General features: G+C 39.8%; 1 protein-coding gene across 2 annotated transcripts; it reads left to right on the top strand.

Annotated features, from left to right (window-relative positions):
* The first annotated feature begins 1,520 nt into the window (after window positions 1–1,520).
* On the top strand, window positions 1,521–23,401 carry LOC148886301 (uncharacterized). 2 transcript variants are annotated; one of them, XM_089016392.1, is made up of 3 exons: window positions 1,521–1,657; window positions 23,012–23,122; window positions 23,234–23,401. In XM_089016392.1, the coding sequence occupies exons 1-3, from the start codon at window positions 1,538–1,540 to the stop codon at window positions 23,312–23,314; spliced, it is 312 nt and encodes a 103-aa protein (XP_088872518.1). In that variant the 5' UTR covers window positions 1,521–1,537; the 3' UTR covers window positions 23,315–23,401. The 2 variants fall into 2 exon arrangements, 1 of the variants encoding a protein (XP_088872518.1); XR_016117765.1 differs by lacking the exon at window positions 1,521–1,657 and adding an exon at window positions 20,355–20,690.
* Window positions 23,402–23,601: the final 200 nt, after the last annotated feature.

Genomic DNA, 23,601 nt, shown 5'->3' with positions numbered 1-23,601 from the left:
TCTAAATGAAAATATTGGAAGGGATAAAAAGGTATAAAAAGTATTACAATAAAATTACATAAAAGTTTACAGAAAAGTAAAGTTTTGAATGTATTCCTCACTCTTTCCGTCTGAGCCGTACAATTTTTACTCGTTGACCCGTAGTTTGACATTTGCAACTTGTTCAATGCAATAGATATGACTAAGGTGCGGTGCAATGTTCCTCGGCGTCGTTCCACCTGTCTCAGTGTTACTTATTTACATCTCACCATACCTCAGCAATTTTGATACTAAACCTGCAATCGTTGGATGTGAGCAGACGTCCAGATCGATGCAGTTGATGCTCATGTAATGGATGTCAGCTCACATTCAACATGTCAAATCTAAATCCTGCCTAAAAAGGTCTTGGCTGCGGCTCACTTGAATCGTGCTGGACCAATACACACAATACAAAGATGTCACTGTTACAACAGATGCAAGATTTCCCCTTCCATCATAAAGGCTGAAACATGGATGACATTTCAAATATGCACTTAAGATTTTCAGTCGTCACCTCCAAATGTCGGATATTGTAAGCATAACTCGCGTGCAGTAATGTTTCCATATTTTCTGCACATCATGCATTAAAATACTCGACCACCAGATGACAGCGTACGACTGAGTCATGCATCCTCGCCCTGAAGTCACTCACCCCAAAGTATCATGCATAACTGAGGTGGTCTGATGAAGGCCTTCTGTTGTTCACAGTGGCTCCCAATTAAAATGAGACCATCTCACAATCCAGGGGAGACTAGAGCATGGCACTTATTACAGTAGACCATTATAGACCTCCCGCTAAGTATGTGCAGCCTACGGGGGGTGGGGGGAGCAGACAGTACACTTTCCATGCGCTGTGGGATACATTTTATGAGACATCGTTTAATTGAGGCTAATGACTCGTTCAGTAGTAGTATTTAGCAATGGTGCCTGCGCATGTGTGTAAATCCATAACAAACACTCTCGAAATAAGGGCAGACGTGTTTACTGAGAGAAAACATCATAGGTGTAATGTCTTTTATTCTGTCTTAGAGGAACCACGTAGTTCATTGTCTGTTTCTGTGTGAGTGTTACAAAGCAACAGCATGAAAATGTCAGCCGAATACAATAACACAGCATCTAATTCTCAGAAAAAGGGCACTTTGAAATAATTGCAGTTATTATTTAATTTTGATAAGTACACAGATTTTTTTTTACAATACAAATAAATTCCCCGTTAGTAAACAAAAGCCAATACAATTGTTTAACTAATACTTGTGTTTAAGAACACTACGTTTGTACTTCCAGATGACTTTAGTTGATGAAATAAAATAAGTAAATCCAACACTTTTTTCCCCAACGGACACATTAATTTCAGTAATCTACAGTAGATTTAAAAATATTGTACACTCTACACAATTTTGGAGGTGGTGTTGGTCCAGTGGTACACTGTGGTCTGGAAAAACTTGATGATTTGTGTGGCACGGGAGATCTGAATGCATGTGTGTGGTTGTGAGTCCGCGTGTGGTGTACATGATAGGAGATGGAGTTTTTTACGAGCTGTTTTCCTTCCAGGACGCTGAGCAGGTTTGAGATTGAGGGCTCTGAACAGAGGGGGGACAAAAGCAAGCAAGCCAGAGGGCGGAGGGGAGCGGATGAACCGGTGAGATGATAATGCAGCATGACACTTGTGAAATGAATCCCTGGTTACCATGGCGAAGAAGCGGGATGAGCCGCTCTCTCAGGAGCCTCAATAAAAGCATGTTGTAAATGATGTTTGATTAGTATTTTCAACATGTTCCTGCTCGGAAGAGACGTTTTTTTTGTCAGCTGCCTCTTCCATTGTTCTTCTCCAGCCCAATATTATGAGGAGAAATAAACTGCAATTGCCAATTTATATGGTACATTTCTGATCTGCGCCATGTCCTTGAGTACACGTGCAGAACGGAACCCGTAAATGAAGTTTGTGATTATTATTTGTATTCTTTTACACACACATAGTGCTTATTATATATTAAATCAATTGAATAAATAACTGTTTTTTTTAAGAAATCATAACAATGGTCTAATTAAAAATTCAAAATTGCAAATTCATACAAGCGCACAATCTAAATTGTATCATAATTTATTCATCCTAAACATCGAGAGCCCAATCCTGTTTGCTGGAGGCTTAAGACTAAAGAATATGTGTTCTGCATTCCAAATACAAAACGGGCGCTGGGACTTTTTCATGACAATTATTTACTTAAGCGCCTCAGCATATTAAGCAGGTTCCATCTTATTTGACAATCAAATAAATGCCTTTAATACGTGAATACACGATGCACAATTATATTTATCAAACTGTCAACTGATATTATTTGAATAAATCAGAATGCCTGCAGAATGACTTCACCTATGCTATAATTTATAACATTAAATCAACGTGTAAAATTAAATGAGCAAGCCAACTGATGTTTGCAGTTTGGAGTTTCATAGCTTTGAAATGATGCATCCATGTTGAATTCGAATAGTCTGTCACTTAACCATTCGTTTTTCCATCCTGTACTTGATATTACTTTGCCAGGAGCCTTGTACAACAGCTGCTCCCGATACTAAATGAACAAGTCTCAGATAGGCAAAATTTCCATTGTAATTCCTTCAGCTGTATTTTCTTTTTTGGACAATAATCTCTTTGAATCAGGACATTTCTCCTACACCCCCCCCCCAAAAAAAAAAAAAAAAAAAAAAAAAAAAGACCATAAAATAACCTCCACTTGCCCACTGCCATGACTGCTAACCATGCACAACTTCTTTAAACTGGAGAGCAACCTTCAAGATAATCTCCCGTCATGTTCTCATCGACAGTCTTTCTCCTGGTGAAATCTCTGAGACATTTGAGGATGGCCATTCTCATTGTGTTCAACCCAAATCATTCCTATCCCATCCACCCCTCTCCATGGTATTCCCCAAGGCTCTCTCCTCTGCCCACTTTGTTCATCATCTACCTCCTCATTGGCCCGACATCCTGAGAAACAACATTAAATTCCGAATACAGGTATTTATCTTAGCCTGTGCCTTTTCCCTGAGTGCATCTTTCAAATCTGTGTATTATTGAATATTGTTTTTACAGTATGTACAGTGGCCATGGGTTTTCTGAAAGGAGCTTTACAATCATATCATAACAGAAACAGTTACGATTGAAGACGTCCTTACGCAAATGCCAAGTCCCCAGTCAATGTCGATCTGTTTACGCAGTCAGACCACAATTCTCATGGTGTGTGATGCAAAAGGTCCATCTGCACATCCACACAAACAAATGTCCAAGACACTATCAGTTGAGTACTTATAAAACATAGTTCATGCTTATTCACTTATACTTACTGGGAAACTTATTGATTAACCTGTCAAATCAATGAAAACAATTTATCCCCCCCCCCAAAAAAAAAACAACAACAACAAAAACAACGTTTATTTATTTTCGTTTTGAGAACATTTAATCAAAAGTCAACATCATTTCTTCGAACAGCTTCATATGTCTCATTGGTAGAAATTCAGTGTGGTGACTCAGCCTGAGTGATGATTGGTGATTAATGAATGTTGATAATGTCATGCTCACTTTCAACTGATATTTCACTGATGACCAGTTCAATAATTCTATCACGAATCAAACTGCCATTGACGCCTCAATTCAATAGTAATTACAGTAAGATCATTACTAACACTAGAAATGTCAAGCAAACAAAATTGGATTCACTTACTCTCGAATTAGAGTAAAATGGTGACAGAACTGCAAAAATCTTTCATTTGTCTTATATGAGTATACAGGAGTGCACCCTATTAATATTTTAGAAATTGGTATCAGAGTATCTCGCTCGAGGCACGACACATTTGTCAACAATTGGGCCATGGCTGAAGTGAATGACATACTGCATAACATTGCTGTTATATGAATAGTAGATTATTTTTGATCTCCCATACAGATTATCTACAAACGCTTTTAAATGCACCCCTTCCTTCTATGACTGTCCTCCTTGTTGTACAGCTCTGAAGGAAGGATTTTTGACATAGATTGATTATTCCGACTCATCTCAGACTTGATTCTTTGCTCCCAAATGCACCGGATCTTTGAAATCCTTCAAGAATACAAGCTCTGATTTACCAAATACACGATAGACAAAAAAACGAGAGAGACTGGACTAGATCTATAAAGATGTTGATGCATATGTGAACTGTATGTAAAACCTGATGATGGAAGTTTGATAATGGCACACACAGGTGCTGGATTCTTTCCATATAATCATTGTGTGAGTGCTGGGAATGGGTTGGCTATCTGAAAGGAGGAATTTATCATTATTGACCTCCATCCCTTGCACAACCCGACTTCCTTCCTTTACAACATAAATCATTATCACCCCTCAATCCCCACCCAATGTAAGATCCTCTGTGCCATGATGAGAACAATAGCCTGCTCATCTCAGTTTTTCCCCCTTTGTTTGTATTTTTCCTTCAAATATTTTATTTCTGCATACAGTAAAGCACTGTCATTATCCAAATTTTTAGATTTAAGGGCTTCAAGGGCGGGAGATCAAGTTTTGTGTCACTGCTGAATTTGGATGCATGAAATTCAAAGCGAAGTAAACACCATCCTGTTTGCAGTGCATGTGTATTTGCATTTTTTAAATGTATTTATGTATTTATTTATTTATATGTGACCACCGGAGACAATCGTAAGCAGGAGGAAATTGAAAGAAAACAATGATTATCATGAACAAGCACTTCCATATGTTTGGGCTCATAACATCCCAAACCAAAGATGTTTGCTGCTAGTGTACAAACACAAATTCCTGATGTGGAATTGAATGATGAGAAAATAGGATTTTCCTCCCTTCAAGTTGATAAGACAACAGCAACTTCTTCGTAATTTAGGATATCAAAAATGAAAGCAATAAACGATTCCAAATTGTGTTCCCTTCTATTGGGCAAACGTCAATGGCCCCCCGATTCGCTGGAAAAAAAGATGGAAAAAAAATGCTTTAGCAAGTGTTGCAGTAGCCTCCCGACAATCCTGATCATGTAAATCAGAAAACATGTAAGACAGACTGGATAGGGGCTCTTGAGGTCCAGACTCACTTGCGAAAATCATTCCAGAATGACTTCTTTAAAATTTTATGTCATATTTCAGCAACCTTGAGACTCAAAAACACGTTTTTCAGGGTGCCAGAGACCCCGTGTATCCTAACTACGAATAAGAATGATTATGGGCACCTGCAACCCAAAAGCTGATAAATATTTCATTTTAATTAAACATAAAATATTAACGCATTCCTTAATATGTTAATCATGTGACTTGATTGATCACTTTTCAGCAAATGTATTTCCAAATGACTATCATTAGTCCCTTTCTGTTTCAACTGCGGCCAAAAAAATGATGTGAAGATAATTTAACCAACATATGTTTCCGATTAAATATCTACAGGGGAAACTACTATCTAAGAATATACTTTTGCAGTTTTACATTCCTATATCCTGCTTGTAACATCAATTGTAGATAAAAATTGAATGGCTTAAAAACATATCACTGTCCTGTTGGATAAATATGCCCAGATAATTAATTCATGTTGGTTATTGATGTAGCCTCACTTCCCTGAATGGGCTCACATATTGTAATGTTTGATGATATTTTGATTTCATGCGATGCTGCTGCAATTATCTGGACTACTAGAATGCAATTTTCCTCATTTATCTACGTTAATCAGTGTAATACTGGTCATTACTGCTAAAACCATAATGTCCATATATTTTGATTGTCATGGTCAGTGTTGTATTAGTTCATTTTCAGGCATAGTTTCATTTTATTGTAGCGAGTCATGTAGATGAATAGACAGAGTTTAGAACCACATTTTGGGATTATTTAAAGCAAACATAATTAAGTGTGCATTAGACATCAAAATAGATATAAACATTCCATTCGCCTGAATTCATTCAGAATATAAATGAAACTACTTCAACATGCTTTTTTATTTAGATTGGTGCATTATTAAAATTAATTATGGCACTGGATGTGCAATATCAGCGTAGCGTGAAAAAAATACGATCTGCTTCGCTGCTGTTTCACATGTATGCGACGTATGTTTGCCTTTGATGTAGAGTGGTGCCCCGGACTGTGCCGTTATGTTCATTTTTAGCCATGTGTTTTATTGCAATATTTTCAACATTTCGGAAAACAATTTAATACACATCCATCCATTTTCCACGTCGCTTAGTTACCTCACATCTGTGATATGCTCCAGCTACTTGCAACCATGACCGGATAAGCGGCAGAGAATGAACTGACTGGGACTGTAAATACCATGACATCATTACATTTTCAGTTGTAAGTTTCATATTTATAAAACAATGTGATTTGATGGTTGATGTTACATAATATATCTATTACTTTGTTATTCAAACTGATTTCATAGTGCACAAGACCCACGGAACAAACTGGACTCATCTCATGCGATAACAAAGAATGTAACGGTTCAAATGTAACAACATTGCTCAAATAATCAATATCTAATTGGTGTGTTGTGATACTAAATCGCTTACAAATGAGACATTGTATACGTGTACAAATAAAAACACACAACAAATAAGACACGAGGCTAATTTAAGACCAAGAAAATCAATGCGGTGGCTTGTGTTATTCAAAAGTCTAGATCTCTTTAGAGCACGTTAACCATTTGTTATTGTTTAATTGTTGTTGTTGCTTCGCCTTTGGACTGGTTCAAATGTTACTTTGAGACTGGGACTCATTCAAGTCTAATTTATTTTTCCCATATGAGCAAATTTCCTAATTTGGCATGTCCAAAACGATCTTTGATTGATTGATTAATTGATCATTGATTGTGAAAAGCGGATTTTAGTATTTGATGGTCCTGACAAAGTGTTAGAAACTGCTAACATGAACTAATGTTTAATTCTCCCACTATTGCATTTAGGCTTATGTTAGATTCAAGCCTTCGAGCTTTTAGAAGATGATAAAAAAATCAAGTTAGAGCAACCTCAATATAATCCCAAAACAAATGTATGCAAAACAATCAATTTTATTTAGCTAAAATAGCCCAGGGTCAAAATTCAAATGTGTAAAAGTTCATTTGTAAGCGAAGTACAGAAAAACTTTCCCCATCTGTCCCCGTCAACCATATATTTGGAGTTTTGACACATAAAATAATCAGCTAATAAGATGACTCAATGAGTCATAAGTCAAGGGGGTACTGTAATCAAAATGTTCGTCATCTCATTTTAATACTTGTGTTGCTCGGATAAAATGAAGTTCTTCCTGGTAATTAACTCATGCACTTCCAGAATTGTGCAAAAATGTGTCTACTCCAGTATCAGGGTTTTTGTCATTGTCACTCGAATTCCAGGACACACAGAATATTGAGCTGAAGCTGGAACAAAGCTTTAACATGGAAAAGATGGAAATGCTGCCCCTTGTGGAAGTGAAAAACATTGCCAGAGGCCATGGCTTTATTGGCACCAATACTAAAAAAACAAAACCCGAACAAATTCGGGAATGGTGCACTACATATTTTCAATTCACGAATAAATTCGTGAATCGCAATGAATGAGTTAAAGGAAGCATTGAACAGGTTCATTTTTTCAGGCCATTTTTCGAGCCAAACGTGTTGTTCGAAAGCACGATTTGCCTCACAAAAGAAAAAATCATATAAAATGCATTTCTGTCATTGATTGCCTCATGAAATACGAGTCAGGTTAAACTTTTTTTTTTATGGACTTGAATCGTAAGGCATGGTTTGATGACATAATAACTTTCCATCGAACTACACAAACTGTTTAAATAATACTTGGCGGGAGCGAGGCGGTGTTAGCAAATGGTAGCGCTATTATGGAAAATTGGAGGTGGCTACAGCATGCCGTCTGCTTTCTGTCTCCTCGCTGCTAATGGCCGCTTACAGAGCGTTTACCCATCTAACTACTGCAATCATGCTATCTGTTTAGAGGAACCGTACAACACATTTAATGGGAACAATATTGGCCTTTTTTCCCCTCTCCGTAAACGAAAAGGTTCAGATGAATTGTTGGTTAGATTGGTGCGAGACTCTGTTTCTTAACAGGTCCAATTTTGTGGGTATAAACAAAAGCTGAGGGGCAGAGTGCTGCGTCACTCCAAACAAAGGCGTGACAGACATGGGAACAAAAGCCAACAACAGGAAATAGATGGTCTGAAAAGGGTAATTTTTGAGGTAGCCTCGGGAGGAAAGTTTCCCATCCGACATGGTCCGCTTGTGGCGGTGTACCGCTTACAGCTGCTGCTCATTTTTTTTAGCATTTTAACGATGACATTCTGATAGATAATATCAATATTAGTACTATAATTACAATGATCCACTGTTCTAAAGAAATAATAGGTGGCACATCATTTACAGGTAGCTCAAAGGAATTGTATAGCAAAAGTAGGCTGTATTTTTAAAATAAAATACCAATTACAGGACTGTATTATGATATATAATACAAAAGCTGCATGAAAAAAGAAAAGTGAGCAGTTACATTTTGATGAGTGCCATATTTAGTTCTGGTGTTATGAATGTATCGATTCAACAGGTGGCTTGGAATGAATCATCGGGTCTAAAGGAGCTCACCTGTCTCGCCTTTCAGTGTGACAACCAGATACATGAACGACAATGTGGGCAGCCGGTGGAGTCCGGATGCCAACTATCGGCTGATGCCATGCCAGACATTTAGTCTGCAGCCAAGACGACAGAGCCCTCATTCTTCCTCACTTCGCTTCAACAATCAGTAGACGGTTTAAATGGAGGAAATGACAGTAGGTATACCCACTATGACGGAACGAGTATTTTTCTACTTGCCCATCCGGACCTTCATCGTCAGTGATTCAACAAATTAAAGAGGAGATAGTGTATGAGTCACTTGAGCCTGGTTTTGATAATTTGGGAATGTTGGCGATGAGGGGAAAACCGCTTCTATTTGGACCAACTATATTCTTTGAGGTACCACCAGTGGTAGACAGGCCTTCCCTGACAGGCCAGTCTGTCAATCAGAGACATTTTTCTGGCATTGCGCTGACGTCCAGCAGAGGTTCATTATACGGTGGGCGATGGAGTCGCTTGCCATTGTTTGCGCAACAGTCGCAGAGGCACAATATCAGTCAGTCCACTGATGGACTGTATTCCCATCAGGCATGTCGAGCACGGTTTCTGACCTATTTCATGGGTCTTTTTACAGTCTAATTTCTGTGTCCACTTCAGGAAGTGAATAACAAAAACACAGTTATTTTGATTTTCCTTTTCAATGGTGGGCACAACCTGGAGAGTTGCACTTGTTGCCAACTGGCAAGATTTAGTCTTGAGGTGAGGCAATGGCAGAAAGGATGCATCAGGTTATTTAATTTGCTTGCCTTCATTGTCTTATTAGTGCTCATAGATTCATAGTGTTATATGGGTCAAATGTGTACGAACCTTCACCTTATTTTATTTATGTATTTATTTATTGTTGCACCTACTGGCTAGACTAAGTACATCTTTCGTTCCTGGTGTAAGATTTGATTATGTTATCTTTTTTATCATTCACATTCTTTCTGCAACCCACATAAACTACACATTAAAAGACCAATCAGACTTCTGAAAAATAACTTTGGAGAGCAGGTACGTGCTTTTCTACTTTGTCAGTTTTTTTATGAGCCGTTAGGCAAGCGGAGTGAGCTAAGGTTGGGGGTAGGCACGGAGAAGCTCAGCTCTGTTTGTGTTGACAATTGCCGGCTCTGGGCCTCTAATGATGGCAAAACAAACGAGCGAGAGTATTGCGACAAGCTCAGCGTGTGTCACTTCATAATTTAATAGCATTTTGATTGCTGGCTCTGCAGGCGCTGGAATTACCAATTGGATGTTGCCTCTGCAGTTGTGCTCTCTGTTATTGGCATACCATAGATAATGCATTATAGAGTCCATTGGCCCAACAATCAAGTGTTTTGTTTTTCCGACAAATTTGCGTTTACTGCAATTTTATATACACCCAATATTGCATGCTTTGGTTTTCAGCCTGAGAAAGGCCGATTGCTATTGAGATAATGAGGCCCAGCCCATATATTGTCTTGAGAAGAGGGCTTGGGGGTAGTAGAACAAACGCGCAGGGATATTCTCCTTGTCATGACTCAGTTTTTAAACATGATACTTTACCTCAACCTTATTTGCTTTGAAGGCATGCACCTCTTTTTAGATCGCCGTTGACCTTTGCGTACGTCAATGGGAATGCCACAGCTGCTCATTGTGATGGCACAATGCAGAGGTGTTGTGGAAAGGACGACCCCGCCAAACCTCGACTCATACAAAGCTGTTTCAAATGGCCTCATTTACATGATAGTGTTCCCACATTGTCACTAGCACCGCACAGGAGGACCAGACTGGCCAACTATGGCATGACATGTGTAAGTGTGAGGGGTAACATAGGTTATCAGAAAACCCAGAAGAGGACCGGGGCCTTGCATTCACAAGAATACGTGATAGAGAATATCATATTCAGGAGAAAGTGCTTCATTATTTACTGCCCAATACGACAAGTGGTCACGCTGATTGGTGAGTTAGCAATCAGTGCATGAGATTGAAATACACTACGAAACATAACACAAAATCAAAGCAACGGCAACGACTGACATTATTTTGTAATTTAAGATCAACAGAACATTGCCTTTTGCTCGGCCTTCTTCCTACATGCTGCTTCAGCAGTCAGCTCCCCAAATGTGCAAATGAGACCTTACGTGTAATTGAATGACGGGACGCAGCTGTAAAAGAAAAAAAACAAACAAACATCTGGCCTTGCATAATTTGTGAAAATTCATCTCAAGTCAATTGATAGGTTGGAATATGCATTCATTCCCATCTGTACCGAGGCTTAATCCATTGTCTGTCTCATCGGCGCATGCTGAGTGGAAACTTCTGCACTCCATCCTTAAAGCCACGAAGGCGGATCAGCGTCCGGCAAGACTCAGTAACACCCATTAAGGGCAGGGGGGCTTTTATATACTTTCTTGATCCTTCATTCTCTTTCATTGGCTTTCCCCTCCTCCTGCCATGATGGCGTGATTAACCATCAGCAGCACAATGGGGGCACATGTCCCTTTGGCCACGGACAGTTCCCCGAGACCTGCGAGTCCTAATAAGGATTAGGCAAGAAGTTAACAATGAGTCCTTCAGGGGCCGCTAATGCTATTCCACTCAGTGTCACTTCTCATCCAAGTCTATTCACAATTCCATGTTTGAACATTAGCTATAATCCTCTTATATATCAAAGGTGAACAAATCATATTAATTTAGACATTGCCACCTCGTGGCACATTATGCAGTCCCTGCAAGGAACTCAAATCTCACCATCTGTTCCACCTTCTCCACTTCCTCATATAACCCGATGCACCTCCAGTCAGCTCTTTTGTCTCAGATGCACATCTGATTCAAGCATTTGTTTGTATTGGGGAATACGAACAAGATGTTTGATGCAATTTCGGTTCTTGTCACAAGGTAGAAATTCATGGTGTTCTAGTTGCCTAGCGCGGAATCGAATGGAGTCAGTCCCATGAGACCAGAATTGTTCAGTTGAGCTAAAAAAATAATCCAACAACAATCTTGCTCTGTTTGACAAGAAAATTGAAATGGGAAAATGCATTGACTCCCAATTTTGGGAGTCAATGCATTTTTTTTTCAAAGCATCAAACACGGCATCGCGGAACAGAAAAGCTAATTGATATCATGGATCCTCAATTGTGCTGCTATCAGTCCCAATTGTCACGTTTGCAAGTTGTGATGGCAGTTGTGGATCCCAAAAAGCAGGCAGGAGGGAGCAGCAGATTGTATTTGAGAAATTGTATTAAAATAAAGTCAACAGGAACAAAATCTATAACGTTAAAATCATTTGAACAGAAAAATACAAAGTATCAAAAGAAAAACCAAGAGTAAAAGTCTGCCAAGATGAAACAAACACATGCACAGCATACAATCCACAATGCATAAAATGACCCAACACCGAATGGTCGTGCCGGGAGTCCTTTTGACTGCCACTGATTGGAACAACCAGCACCTGCGAGGATGCAAGCAGGGCTGACAGCACTACCCGTTGGTCGCCAATCCAAACGTGCCAGTCTGCCACTGATCGGGACGACCAGCACCTGTGCAGGTGCAGGCGGGGCCGACAGCGCCACCCGTTGGTCGCCAACCAGATCATGATACCAATACTTCTCATAGCCCCACTCAAGTTCATTTGAATTGTCGCGGGTGGTGGATATTCAGAAGTGTGCAGTATTAATAAGGTCAGAGTACCCACATCTTTTTGTGTTAAAGCATTCATGACCCTTCTCGTCTAATACCCCGCCTTGATAACGTTGCAAGCAGGCGATAGCCCATTTCGGTAGTTCTTCCATTTGTTCACTTGTGCCCTACTATCATTTCTACTCGACTCGCTCTTCTCTCACACGTATCACACATGAATTATCCTGAGAATGATTGATACTGGACTCCAACACAGGGAATAGAAGTTGGAAGTGTGTCTGGCTCATCACCCCATGCCCTATTCTTTTTTCCCCCATCCTCTTCCCTCTCGCACTATTGCATCTGGATGGTTTTTTTTCTTCTTTTTTTCCTTCCCCCTCTGACACTCTTCCTTGTCACTCACCTGTCTGGGAGACATCAGCTGTTCCATTTGTCCGACAGACAGGTGCAAGCAAAGTCTGATGGAATAATTTACCGTAGTGTATAGAACACGAGTGATGAGAGAAATGTCATTCATGGCGGCGGAGAATACTGCTGTGCTGCTGGATGGAGACAGAGCTGCATTTCCATCCATCACAAGTCCTGACAGGTTGTCCCACTTCACCCTTTACCTTCTCACTAGTATGCCTTGCAGCTCACTGATGCCTTATATTGAAGACTTTCTTTCTAAATTGTTAGCATATCCATTAGGGCTATTTAAAAAAGCCGTGTGCATCATAAAACTCATCAAACAAGTCTAAAGTTTAAAGAATTTCACTTTAACAGTGGTTCCCATTTCTTTCAATTGAATGACGACAATCTAAAAATAAAAATAATACGCCTATTTAGCCATTTGTTCCATGAATTATGTTGGTGTGTATCGTGAGCTTTGTTAAAAAAATAAAATGTGTGCTTTGAGATAATAAAGGTTAGGAAATGACCAGTGCACTTATTATACTGCGCTATGTTCTCCCAGAATACATTCTTGGAGGGGGTTGCTGGTTCAGTAACTTAATAAAATAAAAATACACAACAAATGGCCCATGAAACTCACCTCAAGGGCGCAATGATTTATCAAAATGATCGACAAACAAAAATGAACCTTAAACTAAAGGAAAGGTTCTGTTTTGGAGTGACTACAAACAAGGGTGAGACAGAATTGAGGAACATGCTGGGATGAATACATTCACAAACATAATCAGTGAGTTGGGTTGGACTTTTATGAGCTGATTTTTGAGGCAACTGTGACTGTCCTTTCTTGGTCTGACTGTACTTATTTGGATTTTACACTTGGGCTTTTGGAGGCTGATCCCCACCCCTCCATTCCGCTGTGCTGCATGCACACTTATTATTCGAGTCTATTATTTACATCTGTCAGAGTAGCTGGTCATGAGAATAGTGAAAGTAATGGAGCATAAAACCTGCCTGGTGCAGAGCCCAGTGTGAACCATATCTTCCATCACAATGTATTTGCTTTACCAGAAGCAGATTTGACTGAGCCGTGCTGGCAGTTAATACCATCATTACTGAATGCTTTGTGAGAAAGACATCATTTACATGAGGAAGACACACGTTCTATTCGCGGATCATACTTTGCCATCCATGGATTAACCGGATCAGAATTTGAAGGGATGCTTCACACACGCATATGCATGCCACTTGCAGCAGTAGAAAGTTAATATTTTGCGTATAGATGTGATAATATCCTGATATTTCATGTATATTTAACAACATTATAAAAATATTGTAAAATTATTTAGCTTGTTGCACAGTTCATTAAAGATATGTTTACCCACTTTCGGCTGAAAATGAATAAATACACACAGCTTGTGTGCTTGCTGAACACCATTTTGTCCTGCTTAATTTATAACACAATATTGCACAATATGGACATAAGGACCAACAATCTCAGCCCACCTTTGGCTTCACTCATCAGCATGCCTTTAGTTTTGAATCACTTTCATTCGTTCAGTGTAAATACACGGCTATGTGCACTTGCTTGTGCACAACTGAGGTTTGACGAAATTTGTGGAAATTTCTTTAAAAAAAAAAATAAACATTGCTCAGTTCTGACCGAATCAAAAAAAAGGCTTTGTGACAAAGTATGAACTGAAATTGCTGGAAAGACAATACTGTATTATCCGGTGTATGAGACTTACCCAAAATCCTTGATTTTATTCAAAAGATGACCCTGTCCCATATACGCAGGTGAGCCTTATATGTGAAGTAATATTGAGCCACAACAGGTCTTGCAACTACTCTCAGCAGCCACTGACTCCATTTCACGCTTCCCTGTAGAAGAAGTACTGTAGTGCCTAACAGCCTCTATCGTAGCGCCTTTTAATGTGGTGTGCCTTATATTTGAAAAACCTTTATATACTGTATTTATATTCTATTCGAGAAACTTTTGGTATTTATTGAAGGTGCGCCTTATACTCCCATGCCCTTTATATATGGAACAAGTTTGCAAACACACCATTAATTGCAGGTGCGCATTATACTCTCGTGCACCTTATACACTGGAAAATACGATACTTCAAAGTCCTCAATAATTGTCCAATAAGTGCAGTCTATCATACACACGATGTTTCGGAGAACCTAACGTCCCTGTGTATTGAAAATGTTGTCATAAATTATACATATATTAGTATAGAGGTGTAAAAAAACAACTCACACATATTTTTCAAAGTAAAACTACGCAATTACTACCAATCAAGGATCGCGGGTTGAGATGATTGGATTGGATTTGCCTTTACTCGTCTCGCATTAGAGACATTTACATTTCACAGCAGCAAAGTTATGAAAGGAAGATGAGGTGTTATAGGAGGAGCACCTATATTTGTCTTTCTGTCTGCATCCATGGGCTTGCTTCCTTTCGCTCAACACTGTTTTATTGATCGCACCCAAGTCTCAGCCGTAACCTTAATAACGTGGGCATTCTTGTGTATGTCTCCCTTCGTCGCTCAGCCTTTTGCTGCTAATTTGTCTCTTGTCTACAGACAGAGCCGATGAAGATGATCTATACATCACACAACACAACCCTAAAACCGCAAGTCTTCACACCTGTGTGGCCAGAATGATGTGATTGTTCAACTCACTGTCAGGACAAAGCCCAAATAAAATGAATTCTTTGTGACACAGAGTAAAAAGAGGAATTGATCTCCCCACCTTCATTCCTTCAAAAACGAAACGTTTGTTCAGCAGAGCGACATATCTTTTCTGTCACCAACAATGGCCAAGACAACAATGGCCAAGACCACAAGCCAAATCTATGCTTCGGCTTGATACTCTCCTTCATCCTTGAACAGAAAAGGCACCAAGTAATGGTCTTGGCAAACGTCAAAGAGCAAGTGAATCAAATCTGACATGGCAATTGTAGAGACCTGTTCCCCTAGGGGAAGGAATGGGGGAGTAATGCTGATCTCTGACCACTCCTGATCGAGGAGCATGGTGCTCTTTCACTTTCACATCCCTCTGCATCTCTGGAGAGAAGAAACAAACCATGTAGAGCAGCAAGACACAGTGGAGAGCACATCGTCGGTCTACTGATATTATCTGAGGTCACATTCACAATAATCAATGATTGTAGCTCCTTCTGCCACCTCAGCTCTGCGATTTGTGCTCACACCCTATGGGAGCAAGCAAGTCAGATGTGACAAGCTGCAAATAGCTTTATTGACACGCCGATGGGAACATCTGCGTTGATGAAGCAGTTTCAACCAACAGTTTGCATGGTAATGCGCAAAAAATTAACGAGGCGCTGAAGACATGTCTCCGGTGATGTCAGAGGAGTTTAAAGACATTTTGCGATCTGCGTTCAGTTGCTCACGTTCAAATTAAGCAGATATGCAATATTGGGGATGTGGGCTTCAGCCTGCAGAGATAAGGAGGGGTTGTGGGGGGTATTGAGGGGTTGAATAAAGAACAGCAGGGGTGCCAAAGCTGCAGCCACAGACGTGTTTTGTCATGAGCATATGTCTTAGTCAAGAGTCACAGAGCAATGGGACTGGCAGACGCTCAGGGTGAGATCAGCTGCTCCATTAGCACTTCACTCTGTGCATTCCCCCGACTCTCACCGCCACCCACTTCCCTACGGACACAACACTCTTGTAGCTCATTGGGCAAAGATGCAGATTCGACTGGTGAAATTCATTTTTCTGTCACCAAAATAAACACATAGTTAAATACAGTGTAAAATCACTGCCATTGACAAATTTACTTGGGAATTGAAAATATGCTGTAAAGCGCCATTCCTTAATTAGTTTGGGTTTTGTTTTTTTCTTGCTTGGGTGCTGATAAAGCGCTTGGCCAGACATCTTTCCATGTTAGCGCTTTGTTCCAGCTTCAGCTCTTGTTCAAGCGCTATATAAGCCAATATTTATAGTATATATATTGCACTGTATTTTGGACAACCACCCTTACTTCAAGCTCATATAACTCCAGACCCATGTAATTTAGGAATTAACTCTTTTTTTTGATGAAAGAAGAGTCTGGCAGTGAATTAGTTTAAAAAAGGTCATGTGTAAGTGAGAGCATGTCTTTGTTTTTTGCTTAAGAAGTATTGTATGTTTTGACATATTGTGACTTGGTCTTCAACGATGAAGGTCTTTGAGAGCGCGATCCAAAATAATTACTTCTGATATATATATATATATATATATATATATATATATATATATATATATATATATATATGTATATATATGCCAAGGTGAGGTGAGGACTTTTAGATAGATAGATAGATAGATATATACACATACACACACACACACACGTATATATATATATACACACACACACACACACACACACACACACACACACATACATATATACATATACATATATATATATATACATATATATATATATATATATATATATATATATATATATATATATATATATATATATATATATATATATATATATATATATATATATATATATATATATATATATATATATATATATATATATATATATATATATATATATATATATATACATATATACATATATATACAGTAAAGTCTCGTTATATCGATAGTACTGCTTGTTACGCGATACTATTTCTATGAACGCAAGGAGAAAATTTACATGCCGCAGGATCGGATATATCGATAGTCCTGTTATATCGATATTTTTTCCGACTCCCGAGAATATCGATATAACGAGACTTTACTGTATATATATATATATATATATATATCATCTTACCATCTACCATATTAATTAAAACTGAGCAAGAAGACAAGCAATTTGATTTTTTTACACAAAAGTACCATGTTTCCGCACTATAAGCCATTATAAAAGCATTAATTCTTTTCAAAAGGTGACCATGCGGTTTATAATCTGGTGCGCTTTATATATGGAATGAAGTCAGACAGTGATATTTATGTGTTTCTTTTGTGTGTTTTGTGCGGGAGTTTTTATTGAAATTGTTATTGCTTTAATTTACAACAGTTTCTTTTATTACAGAGAGTGGCGTTTTAGGTGTTCTATTACCTGACATGTGGACACTGATGAAGGCGGAAGTACACGCCGAAACATATCAGGTAATTGAACACCTAAAACGCCACTGTCTGTATAAAAGAATGTGTTGTAAATTAGGTAATAAGGAGACAGTATGAATTTAACACAACTACTATTGCTTTGCATGATTATTAGTGTTAATATATTGTGATTGCACGTTTAATTTACTGTAACAGAATCAGAATGGTTTTTACGTGTTTACTGGATGGAGCAAAAGTTCCGATCTAGTATGTGATATAAATGTTTCATTACATGTTATACCTTGTTGTTGTTGAATAACAAACTGTCATGAAAATACTAATAATTCACTTCAGATAAAATAATACTTTTTGAGTGAATGGGGAAAATATTTTAAAATAGGTCATTCATTGAAGGTGCTCCTTATAGTGCGGATAATGCGGTACACAAATCTGCATAAGAAAGAGGGGCTATGCTTGTAACTTGTTCCATCGTGTTTAGTGTGAAACATGACAGAAAATGGCAGAGAGATGAAATCCTGCTCACACTTTTATTCAGGAACAGTCGTTCTTTAACAGTTGCTGCTAGGAATAAGGAAAACACAGCAGGATGGTATCGATGAGATTGATTTGGACCCAAAGTGTGCTTAACTGTAAAGCTGCACCACTTTCCAGTCAAGAAGAAACATAGGCGATCCATGAACTAACTGATAGTCTTATTGACATTGTTGAAACTGTCATGATCTGGTTGACGACCAACGGGGGGCGCTGTCGCCCCCGCCTACACCTCACAGGTGCTGGTCGTCCCGATCAGATTGGCGACCAGCGGGTAGCGACGTCAGCCCTGCCTGCAGCCTCGCAGGTGCTGGTCGTTATAATCTATGACACTTAAAAGGACACCTGGCATGATCATCCGGTGCCGATTCATTGTTTGTTTGCTGCTTGTTTGCAGCATGCATTGTGTACGTGTTTGTTTAACCTTGGCGGACTTTTACACTTGGTTTTCTTTTGCTACTTTGTAATTTTTCCATTCAGATCATTTTGATGTTTTACATTTTGTTCTTGCTGACTTTATTTTAATACAATTTGTCAAACAACCTCCTGCTCCCTCCTGCCTGCTTTTTGGGATCCGAACCCGCCATCACCACCTCGCAAACCGTGACAGAATGAATCGGCCAACCATCGGATCCCGCAGGTACATCGGACCCGTCTCATTTCCACCCTGTGCCTGGCAATGCTACGTCCACGTTAGCGCAAGCATCGTCGCGTTTGAATTGCGTCACTCGACGAGCCGCAACGTCCACGTAAACGTCCGGCCGAGACCTCCTTCCAGGTGGCCGTCCAGGGTGACCCTGGGTGACTGGCATTGCACGCCCACGTCCAGCCACGCTGTCGTCGTGCATGACGAATTGAGTCTCATCCACGACGAGCCGTGCAACGTCCGCATCAACGTCAGTCCGAGACCCCACTCACCGCTGGATCCCGGAGCGGCTCTAAACTGGTCTCGTTCCCCCGGAGACGGGCAGTTCACGCCCACGTCGGCGTCCGGCCGAGACCTGTTCCCATACGGCCGTACGGGGTGCCATTCTTTGCCTGGCAGTTCGACGTCCACGCAGAGCCATGCGCCGTCGCGTGAACGTGCGAGAGGGATCGCACTCACGCCCACGACGATCCGTGCCGCGTCTTCGTCCACCCCAGGCCGAGTCCCGTTCCCATCAGGCCGCCGCCCGTCGTATGCTGGAGAGGCAGCGGTTGCCCTCTCCACCGACCGTTCCCTGGCGAGTGGACCTTTTGGGAGACTGTTGGGACTTCTGGAAGCAGCCCCTTGAAGGGGGGGTACTGTCATGATCTGGTTGACGACCAACGGGGGGCGCTGTCGCCCCCGCCTACACCTCACAGGTGCTGGTCGTCCCGATCAGATTGGCGACCAGCGGGTAGCGACGTCAGCCCTGCCTGCAGCCTCGCAGGTGCTGGTCGTTATAATCTATGACACTTAAAAGGACACCTGGCATGATCATCCGGTGCCGATTCATTGTTTGTTTGCTGCTTGTTTGCAGCATGCATTGTGTACGTGTTTGTTTAACCTTGGCGGACTTTTACACTTGGTTTTCTTTTGCTACTTTGTAATTTTTCCATTCAGATCATTTTGATGTTTTACATTTTGTTCTTGCTGACTTTATTTTAATACAATTTGTCAAACAACCTCCTGCTCCCTCCTGCCTGCTTTTTGGGATCCGAACCCGCCATCACCACCTCGCAAACCGTGACAGAATCTTGAATTAAAATACAGTAAAGTCTCGTTATATCGATATATCGATAGTCCCGGTTATATCGATACTATTTCTATGCACGCACAGAGAAAATTACATGCAAACAGGGTCGGATATATCGATAGTCCCGGTTATATCGATATTTTTTCGGACTCCCTTGAATATCAATATAACGAGACTTTACTGTAATGTCATGTCAGAGAGGTTTGTGTCACAGAAGATGCTAAAATGAGAGATCCATAGAAGAATCAGATTGGTATTTATTAGAGCGGATTCAATTTAGCAAAAAAAAAAATGCTCAAGCAACTTGAATGAAAACAACATGTTCAGCCTCAGGCTCTGTTGGGAGACATTTTAATATCGCACGCAAAACAGAAGTGTGAATTTAATATACACACAATCTTTGAAACTTAAAGGTTGCAGAATTAACATAAATGTTCTGCCCTCCGTTTCCCTGCCTTGTGGGCTTGTGCACCGTCACGTATGAGATCCCTCTAAACACGTGACAGCTTTAAAAGTGGTCCTCTCACTGCGGGTTTATTGACTGCCAGTAAAGTTGCAGGACATTGCAGAAATGTTGAGCTGTCAGTGGGAATATACGGCGGGTTCCCAGTACACAAGTGTGCTGCGGAAAACTGTTAAATTTACCAATTTCTCTTACAACATGTAACAGCCTCGGCAGGTCTTGACTGAAGGTGAGTCACCGGCATCAAAAGGTTGGAGAAACATCGTGAACAGCTAACAAAGTCATCAAATAAAACAAATGATCACTGTTGGGACTAATTGTAAAGACCAAAGCTTAACAGTGGTTCAAACATAAAATGATTCCCTTCCTTCAGGGGGGTAGGGGTGGGAGGGCTTCACACCCTTGCATGTTGATTTTTATGTACGGGCGAGGCAGGGGGGCCAGGCAAGGGGAGGGCAGAGCATTTCGAACGGCTTTTGGATGTAGATAAATGGCTTACAGATGGCCTCACTCAATATATTCAAATGAGATATAAAAGTAGAGGCTTGTTATCAATACATGCATGCTTCTAGACTGATATGATTCAAATGCCAATTTCACCTATTCAAATTCTGACAATGGGCCAGACAAAATCTTTTTTTTTTCATAAGCCCCAAACACAAAAAAGTCACTAAAGTGTTGTGGGAGTATGCTGTGGGTCAAAACTGTTTAAAATGCTTCGAGAAAAACAAAATGCTTACGTATTTGCGATATAAAGGATGAAGTTTTTAGTGTGTAATTGATGCACGATACTATCACCGTTTCCCTAAAAATATTTTGAGGTGTGTATTATACATATGATAATGTAATAATATACATATGATAATGTAATAATATGGTACTGTAATGCAATTGTCCATCAGTATTGGTGGAAGGTCAATCTATCCATCATTGATTGACTGCTTTTTTCACTGGACTGACAACTGACAGTAACTTTGAAATATTGAAGGAAGTGATTTTTGGCCATCCTTTGACAAAAAAAAATAGACAAGGGGCATTTCGAGGGCGAAACGCAAGAGTAGAACAAGAAATAATAAAGAGTTTTGTCTGTGAAAGGGTCCAAACGCTTTCTGTCTTCTGTTACGCTTGTTCATAAATAATTTTGGTTTACTGGCAGTGATGAAGTGATGAAATGTAATTTAGCAATAAAGGAAGTCCATTCAATAATAATGTTGACAGAGTGACAATCTGACAGTCTGGGTCAGTCCGAAATAATGACGACTGATGCTGACAAGCTCTCCGGTGTTTATCCCATTTGAAAAATTTTGAAATTTCAATCCGAACATATTCAACGAAATATCAATGAGGACCCATTAAATGCAATTGTGTGTGATAATGATGGTTTCAAAAATAAAAAAAATACATTCATGGTCTATACGAAAAGCAAAGCACTTAAAGGACAACCGACGTCACTTTTTTTGTTTTTTAACTGACACCAGAAAAAAACGTTTTATAGCATCTAAAATACCCAAAACACGCAGTATGATATTTTTAGTCAAATACAAAACACTAATAAAAATGACTTGAAGTGTACAAAATCTGCAAAAAAATTGAGCATTTTCAAAAAGTCCCGCCCCCAGTTCGTGATGTCACGCCAAGACGTCTTGCATTGCTGGGGAATCAAAACAATGGCTTCAGATTCGGAAAATATGCTTTCTTGTTACACATCCAGTAATGAATATGATTCAAATAGTTCTGAAGAGGAAATCATACATGTTTGCAAGAATTTATTTGTGCCATTTTGAGGCAACATTGGGGAAAATCTCTCACCCACAAAAAAAGGCACAAAATGGCGACATCCTGTGGCCACCTCCGTTTACACATGCTGATAAATTCCTTATATGGCACTTGGACGCCCTCTTCTGGCCTTCTGGCGGCTTTTGGGTGCAACATGAGGTCCCCAGACCAAACAAGTACAGCAAAATACATTGACGTGATGGAAGGACCGCGACAATGCGTCTTTTTTACGGTCAAGTGGGGTCCTTTAGTGACGTCACGTAAAGACTCGTCACCAACTCAAAAACAAGACTTCCTGAATATTCAGCGAGAGTCTTAAAACATCAAATATAGCTATATGCGGTGGAATCTTTGTAAAATACGCTCAGTAGAAGTCATTTGAAGCCATTTTACAAATTATGGACACAACTTGTCCGGAGATGTCTGTTGTCCTTTGAGAGTCCATAGAAATTGGTCTTTTGTCAGGAACTATGCGTATCCTACACTTGGGGGATTTGCATAGTAACTGGCCGTTTGTATTGCATTAGCTTAATTTTTATCCTCAATGGGGTTATTAGTAAACTGGGGCCTTTCCTAGTTGAATTGGGGTAGCATAACGTGGAATAGTAGCCTGATCTGAAATCTTAATCCTTAATCTGCTTTTTTTCTGCAATTTAAATTACCAATCCATTCATTATGGTTAAAACAAAATCAATAAATAAACAACAGAAAGTGTAATATAAATGCTAGACCGGTAGTGACTATTGCAATTCACTTCTACTTGGTGTCCCTCAGAAACTTCTCCACAAACCTCAACTAGTCCAGGATTCTTCAGTCCGGATCATCACCAGAACCTCATCCTTTCACCACATCACCCCCGTCCTCCAAGAACTCCACTGGATCCCGGTAAAATCATCAACTTTAAAACTGTTCTTTATACATTTAAAGCTATCCATAACCTTGCCCCCCATACCTATCTGACCTTCTTCGAATTTCTATTCCCTCTCGTTCCCCCAGATTCTCTTCCTCCCTCCACCTCTGTGTGCCCCCACCAGCCCGTCTCAGCACAATGGGGGACAGAGTTTTCAGCTGCTCTGACCCCAAACTCACTTCCTCCCACATTCGTAGCATCCATTCTCTTCCCACCTTCAAATCCCATCTCAAAACCCACCTTTTTAAAATGACATTTTCTGTGTAGCTCTCTCGTTTCTATTTATAATTGTATTTTATTTATTGTATTCTATTTATAATTGTATTTTATTTATAGTATTTTCTTTGTAATTGTATTTTATTTATTATTGTATCTATGCTTGTCTGTGACTGGAGTGTCCTTGAGAGCTTTGAAAGGCGCTATTATTATGCATTATTATTACTATTATTATTAT

Source organism: Hippocampus bargibanti, linkage group LG16, assembly GCF_051943395.1.
Source record: "Hippocampus bargibanti isolate YZ-2025 linkage group LG16, ASM5194339v1, whole genome shotgun sequence".
NCBI lineage: Eukaryota > Metazoa > Chordata > Actinopteri > Syngnathiformes > Syngnathidae > Hippocampus > Hippocampus bargibanti.
The sequence above is the reverse complement of the archived record's forward strand: the minus strand, read 5'-3'. Positions and strand labels throughout refer to the sequence as shown.